General features: G+C 55.8%; 4 protein-coding genes across 4 annotated transcripts; 2 read left to right on the top strand and 2 right to left on the bottom strand.

Moving 5' to 3' along the window:
* Nucleotides 1-794: 794 nt before the first annotated feature.
* CHGG_09856 (uncharacterized protein) lies at nucleotides 795-1,946 on the bottom strand (the record flags this gene model as incomplete). The annotated part of the gene is made up of 1 exon (XM_001227782.1): nucleotides 795-1,946. The coding sequence occupies one exon, from the start codon at nucleotides 1,944-1,946 to the stop codon at nucleotides 795-797; it is 1,152 nt and encodes a 383-aa protein (XP_001227783.1).
* Nucleotides 1,947-3,695: 1,749 nt separating this feature from the next.
* CHGG_09855 (uncharacterized protein) lies at nucleotides 3,696-5,397 on the top strand (the record flags this gene model as incomplete). Its single annotated transcript, XM_001227781.1, has 2 exons — nucleotides 3,696-3,921; nucleotides 3,980-5,397. 2 exons carry the CDS (start codon nucleotides 3,696-3,698, stop codon nucleotides 5,395-5,397), a joined length of 1,644 nt encoding a protein of 547 aa, XP_001227782.1.
* An 867-nt stretch (nucleotides 5,398-6,264) lies between these two features.
* On the bottom strand, nucleotides 6,265-6,900 carry CHGG_09854 (uncharacterized protein; the record flags this gene model as incomplete). Its single annotated transcript, XM_001227780.1, has 3 exons — nucleotides 6,265-6,497; nucleotides 6,597-6,617; nucleotides 6,714-6,900. 3 exons carry the CDS (start codon nucleotides 6,898-6,900, stop codon nucleotides 6,265-6,267), a joined length of 441 nt encoding a protein of 146 aa, XP_001227781.1.
* A 1,182-nt stretch (nucleotides 6,901-8,082) lies between these two features.
* On the top strand, nucleotides 8,083-8,356 carry CHGG_09853 (uncharacterized protein; the record flags this gene model as incomplete). Its single annotated transcript, XM_001227779.1, has 2 exons — nucleotides 8,083-8,272; nucleotides 8,349-8,356. 2 exons carry the CDS (start codon nucleotides 8,083-8,085, stop codon nucleotides 8,354-8,356), a joined length of 198 nt encoding a protein of 65 aa, XP_001227780.1.
* Nucleotides 8,357-8,407: the final 51 nt, after the last annotated feature.

Here is an 8,407-nt window from a genome sequence, read left to right as displayed (position 1 = left end):
CGCTCCCGCTTCGTGATCGCCGTTCTCTCCCACGGCCCGCTTCTATGGTCGCTGCTCTAACACTCGGCGTATAATCATCTCGCTGCGCGATAAGTGTAGTGGCTGATGGGGCCGCACCGACTCGCTCTGCTCGCGCATGAGGGCGGGAGTTGGCAGAGTGTTCTTGAGGATGGGCGGAGGCGTTCTGAGGTGGGGATCTTGATGGTCAGGAGGGTGAGGGGGAGCGGAGGTGGTACCGCCCCCGGGGTGAGTATAAGGTTGCGAGGGTGTTGGGTGATGATGCCAGGCCGTCTGAGAGGGTGAGCAAGAGGAGAAAGTATGATAGTGGGCTAGGGCTGTTGGATGAAGAGGTGGATGTTGCGGATGTGTGAAGGCTGGTCAGCCAGATATGAACTGCTATATGAGCGAGATTATGGGGCTGGGACGGAGGATGTTTGGGTAGCTATAGTTTTTTTGTTGTTTATCTCTTGGATTCTTCTCTTGCCTTCTTGTCCTTCATTATCACGGAGCGCCAAGGGCGCTTTTGCATAATATATATTGTTAGGTACTCATAGTCTCAGCCGTATAGGGCTCAACTCACGCACCCAATGGCGCAGGATCCTTTGTAACTACCCTACCGACCACCCGACCAACCCCCCATAAAATCATCCCTTTCCACCTTCAACGTCGGGTACGGCCCAGCCCTAACTTTCAGCCAGTCCTCGTCGCTGCCCTCAAAACCCAGCTCCCGACTCAGACCCAGACAACGATCCAGGTCGAGCTTCCAGTCTTTCAGCGTCTCCTTCCATAAACAACTAGAGTGATAGCTCCATGCAGAAGGTCTCCGACAGCAGCTCCTTCACCCACTCTACAACCCCCCCTTGCTTGCCCTCGCTCACATCGAGCAGTGTGACGCACTCCTCGTCAAACAATCCAAATTTCCCCGACCCCGCCGGTGACTTCTGCCCAGGGATGGGTGGTAGCCGCTCCCTCACCACGGGCCACGACTTCTGGCGGATTCCCCGGCGTGTGGTAACGCCTGTCTCCATCACAGGCAGCACGGGCGCGGGGGGATCCGTGGGCGTCCACCTCATCACCATGTGCTTGCACAGGGCGACGCAGACACCACCAGCACCACCAGCACCATAACCCTGTTCCTCCCAATCCCCCACCACCACCTTGGCGCGCAGCTCCTCCCAAATCTCCCTATACCTCTCCCGCACATCACAATCCACAAACAACATATCCGTCCTCCGATCAAACCAGTTCTCCCGCCCCAGCCACAACAGCCCCAGCTCAGCGGTCGACTCGCGCTGCGAGAGCGCGACAGCGCGCGACTCGCGGCACACCTGGGCGATGCGGCACGCGCGCGTCATCACCGAGTCGATGAGGGTCTGGACGGCGGGGTCGTCGCACCCGGGCTGCGTGGGGTCCGTCTCGGCGGCGGCGTTGCGGTGGTCGCGGCCGACGACGAGCGTGCTCAGCGGGATGAAGCGGCGCGGCAGGCACAGCTCCCAGATCTGCGCGCGGATCTCGCGCGGCAGGGAGGGGAAGAGCGGGAAGGTGCCCTTGGCGGCGGGCATTTGGGTGTTGATGTTGCTAGGTTGTACAGTGATGTTGGCGGGAGTGGTCGCGTTGGGCTTGGTGTTCTTGATCTTCTTATTGGCCTGGGTAGCTCCATCGCTCTGGGTGGTGCCACTGGGCATGGTTGTGTTTTCGTCTGACAAAGTGGTCTGGGCGATCATGGTGACTACGCCAGAGGAAATTGAATCGCTGGGTGAGATGGCCTGGTCGTCGGCGCTGGTTGTGGAGGCAAGAGAGGTTGGGCTCTGCGGGGTGGCCTCATCGGGAACAATAACCCACGCCTCATCGGCAAGATTGGTATCGCCGGTCACGAGGGTATCGTTGGTAAGGGAGGCCTCGCTGGGCAGGATGGCCTCGTCGGGCTTGTTGGTCGCGCCAGACATGATAGGATTGTTGGGATTGACGTTGGTTAGATTTGTCGTGATCAGGGAGAAGTACTTAGCACTACTCCTGCTAGATACTGCGACGAATGTTATGATTGTTGGTGATGGTATTTTGGTTATTGTTGGATCGTTCGTCGACTAAAGTTTCTGCATCGTCGCCGGCACTGGGGTTTTTAAATGAAAACATTACGCAAGTAAAGGAGTACGCGTATAAGAGGCACATCAACACTGCCCGAATTAACATGAAAGTTATGCGGGAAACCACGTCTGCTAACATATGTCATCTTAAGAGGAAAGGCTCACCCATCAGAGCTGACGACAGTGGGTGCGAGGGACCTTGGGCAAGAACGACAAAGATAGGTACCTAGAAACCATGAAATGACACGACCTCCCTGACAAAATGAACGTAAGCCAGTATCCAGGCATAGCATTGAAGTTATTCACATGAGAGCAGGGCAGTGAATCACGGCATGACATGAAGCACCCAAAGGACAAAGCAGGTACCTACCTACCTTACAATTCGTATCCCATACGCTGGAAGAAGCCAGAGAAGTTTGATGATAGCCTTCCACTCAAAGAAGTAGAGGTAGTTTCATTCAGTTTAACAAACAATCTAGATTCTTGACTGGAAGTCAAGCCTCATGGGTGATTAGGTATGGAGGATGATGCCAATGGCAAGAGCGAAAGAGTGGGTAAAATGACGCCATCATCGCTATAATTCGAAGACGATTCACGCTACTTGGGCCTGTAGTTCCCCTAAGGAGATAATTTTGAAGCATCACATTCGTATTCAAGCTATGAGATATTGACTATTTTGATGATACTAAATACCTCACTGGATATCACGGTTAGAGTCACCGTGGTAGGGGATCTCTGGGTTGCATGAGTAACCGAATGTGGGAGGCGCGGCGCGCCCAGGGAAAACCCTGTCTGTGTGGGCCGCGCACAGACCACACTGGCAGGATCCCACTACCAGGGGTCCTGCCCTGCAACCCTGACCCTCACTAACTACAACCCTAACCCGTATATGGAACGGGCTGTGCCCGTGACACTGCAGCCGTCGCGCTGTAATCCGTACCTAAAGTGGCTGGTTCTTTCGTCACTCAACAACTTGAACCTGAATGGCAGCAGCTGGAACCTTAAAAGACGCGAATGCCTTTTCGAAGCGCCGAATACGAGAGAAACCCCGAGCGTTGTATCACTTTCCAATTTTACTTTTGAAATCCTGCCTTTCCTTCTGCTGTGTGATATTGGACGGCAGCCTCGTCTCCAGCCACAACACCTCAATCCTTGCAGCCACTCACAATCTCATTAGCTCGACCGGCTTGAAAAAAGCCCCACTGGCTCGAAAGCAAAAAGGAGTGTGGTTTGCAAAGGCGACCAGTGACCTCACGACAAAATCATCCTCGAGTTTTTATCACGTCGGTTCTGGCTTTTATTCGGCACATCGCTACTACGAATCCAAGACCGACTTATTTACCGCGTCTATCTATCATAACCTCCATAACCAAATAAACGACATCTTCGCGGCATCTTTGAAAAAGTATTCGCGACACGGCGACGCGAAAGTCGACCGTTGACGGGAGCTGTGACACTTCCCTGCGGGCCAAAGTTATTAAAATGGCACCACCAAAGGTCGATCCCATCCTACTCCACGCCTTTTGTTTCAACATACAAAAGGAGCAGCGATTCAACCAGTCATGGGCCTGTGCGTTCCACACCAGCTGGTACACAGATGAGTCGCACACCATGTGGGACTCCCTGGATGACCCCAATAAGAGACGGGAGATCCGATATGGGAACAACATTTATGTGCTGTTCCGCGCCCTTCTACATTGTAGGAAGTTCTATGGTCAGGACTCCCTCTGGGTCGCCATCAGTCGGGGTTTCAACACCAGCGCCACCATCGTGAAGGTGACAGCCGAAATCCTAACCGAGGCCCGAAGGGCCCAACGTGCCAAACCATCCCATGGAAGTACCCGACACGGCACGCGCCGCCGATGACTGGATCGACCTTTCTTCGATTAGCCAAGGCTCATACCCCCGTGTGCTATCTGACCCCGGAAGTCTACGAGCGTTGCCTGATGCTTTCTTCCAGGACCCAAGAGAAGAAATACGTCAACGCCGCCAAGGCGCCCGTAAACGGGCGCCTGCCACCCCCCTATATGACCCTAGATTTGATATGCCGGCCCGTCACGGCGGACTGCCTTCTCCTTCGACCAAGGATGAAAGCCCAAGGGAAACCGACAGGCAGTGGCCGCCAGAGTTCGGGCGCAAACGCTCGGCCTCTCCGCCAGCCGCTTCTAGCTCTAAGTCCAGGCGCCTTGACCATGACCCTCGTCGCCAACATCGGCCAGAACCCGACAGGCATGGCGCTCTCGATGAGCTACCCAAGATTCAGCCGACCAGAAGCCCGCCACGGCCAACACAACCTCGGTCAGCTGTCCCGACAAGAGGAGACGAGCGGTCGAACAATTCGGCCGCGCCAGCGCGGGAGCCGCTTCCCCCAAAACGTAGTATTACGGTTCCCCCCAAGCCTAGTGTTGCGGGTCAGAGAGAGGCCGCTCCCAGCGCCCCAGTGAAAACACAGTCTGCCTCATCCCTGGCCGTTACACATGACGACTCGGCGCTGAAAGCGCGCATCGCGAGCTTAGAAAAACAGTTAGCCGAAGCCGAGGCCAAGAGCAAGTTGAGCACGGCGCCGGCGAGCCCAGCCCCCGCAACTGCGGCATCCTCTAGCCAACTCGGCAAGGACATGGTCGAACTGAAAAAGGAAATGGCGACAGCGACCGGCGCCATCAGCACCATGATGGAATCGATGCACTACATCGTTGACAACCTAAGCTCCGTACAGGAAGAAATCTCAGGCTTCACCACCGAACAACAAGCCCTCAAAGCCGCCCTCCCCCAACTCAGCAACGGCACTAGCACCGCCACCCCCCAACCTCGACGCCCTCCTCACCCCCCTCCAAACCCTCATCACCGCCGTCAACACCCTCCAGCAAGACGTCACCCACCTCAAAACCCATCGCCCGACCCCACCACCCGCCCAGCCCCAACCCCAACCAGACACCAACCACCACCACCCGCCACCTCGAAGCCCTCCCTCAAAGCCCCAAACCGCCCGGCCTCGAACAAACTCAGCCAGCAACTCGCCACCATCCAACACCACCAACAACGCGAAACCACCCCCCACCAACCCCACCAACAAACCCAGCAGCCGCAAACCCTCCGCCAAGCCATGGCCGCCGCCGAGCGCGACCTGCAGCACCACCTGAACAGGGTCCAAGCCTTCTACCACCGCGGCGGCGGCGTCGGCAGCGGTGGCATGGGCAGTGGCGCCGGTGCCGGGTCGGGGGGCAGCCGCGCGGCCGTCGAGCGCACCGCCGACTTGCTGGCTGTGCTGGCGGATGGGGTGCGCGCCGCGCAAGCTGGGCAGGCGGGGGTTTGATTTGAGGGGGGAGGGGGGCTGGAGTTGGAGCTGTCTAGTGGAGATGCTAATTTAGGTAGGGTGATTTAGGGCTGGAGATTGGGTTGCCAAGGGTGGTGGCAGTGGTGGTGGTTGTGGTGGGGGTTGGGGCTTGGGTTGCGAAGGGGTGGTTCCGGTTACCTGGCTACTGACTCGGTTGCCCGGTTGCCGGGTGCCGGGTACCGGCTGCTGCTGCCCTGTCGCCGCTGCCGGGTGGTGATGGGGCTGGGTGGTGACGTGATGGGGGTCGGGTGGAATGGGGTGGAATGGATGTGACGGGCGGTTGCAGGACGGGTCGCCCGTTGGCGGTTAAGGGACGCGCGGAAGCCGTGTACATGACAGATTCCTCAATTTGGACTTGGACTGTATGGTATGTAAGTTAGTTAAATTTGAAGTGGGTTGACCCTTTGGCACGTGGTTGGGCGAGGCTCCCGTTGCTGCGCGGACCGGCTTGGGGTCGAAGTTTGGCTGCCGCTGAGTCAGCTGGGTGACAACCGCCGCCCTGCTGTGTGATGCGGGCAGTGGCGGTGAGTGCGGATCATGGCTGCGGGCTCGGATAGGGTCGCGGAATTGGTGCGGAGTTGGTGCGAGACGATCGTGGGAGATAATAAAACTCTATTTTAATATGGGCTTTGATTTGCTAGAGGTCACTTGAGCCCTAAGTTCACCGCATCGAGTACCTGGGGTCGATTCATTACGGTCACTGCATCGCCGTGACGTACGGTCTTAATGTCCGAGTTTTTATTCACGACGAAGCGAGGTGGAAACTTGCTCTCCGCGTGTATTTGATATAGTGTCCTAAGGGGCATGTTTTCTCGGGGATTGTAGTTTCGGGCGTAAAAAGACTCGTCATCGTTTGGCAACATCCTTGACTTGCGAACCGCCCCAGCCAGTGAGGTCGACCTCGACGGGGCGTCCTCCGCTACGGATAATCACCAAATGAAAGTCGGAGTCCGAGTCGTTTACTGCTTGATGCTCGGTCCAAGCGGGGATGAAGGCGAAATCCCCCGGCCCGAGCTCATGCCGCTCCGGCTCCTCATCGTCCCCTTTCGGCTGCGAAAGGAGCGAGCCCTGCCCCGACACTGTGTAGAGTATGGTTTCTTGGACCGGGTTAAGAAGGGTAGGTGGATGATTGGCCGGATCTTGCCCTCCGAATGTGGCAGGAGTTCTGAGACACGTACCTTGCTCGCCATGGTGGTGCACTGTCGAGGAAGATTTCGGTTTTACGATGAGGACTGCGAAAAGAGGTTTGTATTTCCGGGCCAGAATATTCAAAAATGAGATTTGTTGTTGCTTACTTGATGTGCACATTTTGTCTGTCTTGTCAATCACTGCATGCCTGCTGACGACGCGAATCTCGGGTGTTTCTCCGTCTTCCCCCGACTGGGTTGCAGGCGGCAGAATATCTGTGGCTTTTGTGATGGCCACGGATGCCGGCAAGATCATCGGGAGGAGGTCCTCGATCAATGGTAATAGAGATGCCATTTTACTCAGATATTTGCCCGGGAACGGCATTCGTGACTCAGTGAGGCCAGAGGCAAATAAATGGGTGCTAATGGGAAAGAGAACGAATGGGTGTTTTGGGTAATAGTCTCGCCGAAGATGGGTTTAATGTAGGTATCGGGCCCGGTTTCGGTATATAACTGTTCAGCACCACTGACGACGCCAACAAATACCCAACTCAGGCGCCCAAAAAAGCCAGCGTTTTCCGCCAAGTCAGCACCGTCTTGCGTGACCTGGTCAGGTGGCCAAAAAGCTCATCTTGCTTCTCAATAAGTACTTTTTGGGGTAGGAAAATATTTTGGGTTGAGTCTGCGATTATGTGAAAAATACCGAAGTCCGCGCCCTCATCGTCGTCCTCGTCGTCGTCCAAGATCTAATGTCAGAAAGGCGCAGTTCGGTGCGGGCCGAGGATGATGCTTCCTGTTCGAGTGGGGAAGGCCCACAAGGCTCTCGGGATTTCATTACGCGCCCCACAGCGGGCATCGGGAGCTAAACATAAATTATATGCGAGGACGCGTGCGTAAGCAAATGCAGTGCAGCCCAGTTCATCTCAGCCCTGGTGTTGCATCGATGGACCGCTTTAAGTTTTCCTACCAACTAGAGCTGTCGTCTGGACACGTCTTGGCTTAAGGTTACCTGCCTAAACTGCAGATGGTGTTGAGCGTTGTGTGTACCTCCCGGTATCTGTGTAAGATTCAGAAATATGTCAGTACGTAAACAGGTAATTACCATGATTCAGATCGGTGGTAAGGGTGCCGAGGGAGTCGCATCGTCGATGTGATACAGCATGTACAAAGTATGTATGTATGAATACCGTTGATTCCCTCTTTACCACGGCACGCAACCGAAGTATGCACGAAGTACATACTGTGCCTCGCCCGGCACTTGATGCAATGTAGCTGACGCGGGGTGCTACCAAGTCTTCGTATCACGGTACAGACTCAACTGCCCCGCCGAGCCCGCTAAGGCGGCCGCCGCGCCACCCTTCGCGGTTCCAATTCCGATCTTTGACGATCACTCAGGCCATCGCCCCGCCGATGATGCGCGTCCAACATCACAACTTGCTTATTAAACTTGCAAACTGTTCAAAAGAGCAATAAATATAAGTTATTTTCCGGCGCCGCAACCTGTCCCTCGCAGGAAAGCAGATGACCACGATTGACCATGGCAGAGTGCAGCTTCGACCATTACCCATCCCCTGTGCCGATCCACCATTGCCACCCCGCTGGTTCTCCGACGAGACCCATGGATTTGCGAACCGATCAATGGATCAGACTACACAAGATGATACCCCACTCAGTGACAACTACCGCCATTTCGATGCGGATGACAAGGACGAGACAAAACCCTTCGGGTAGGTGTGCTAGATCTTCATGTGTCCGTCCGTGTCTGATGACCCAGATAACTAACTGACTGCTTTGCGCTTGCAGGACTCTGAGCACGGCGTGTGCTCGCTAGCTACTCTCCCCGCCGAGATTCTCGCCCAGCA

Source organism: Chaetomium globosum, genomic scaffold, assembly GCF_000143365.1.
Source record: "Chaetomium globosum CBS 148.51 scaffold_7 genomic scaffold, whole genome shotgun sequence".
Classification (NCBI taxonomy): domain Eukaryota; kingdom Fungi; phylum Ascomycota; class Sordariomycetes; order Sordariales; family Chaetomiaceae; genus Chaetomium; species Chaetomium globosum.
Note: the sequence above shows the minus strand (reverse complement) of the source record. Positions and strands in the feature narration are given on the sequence as shown.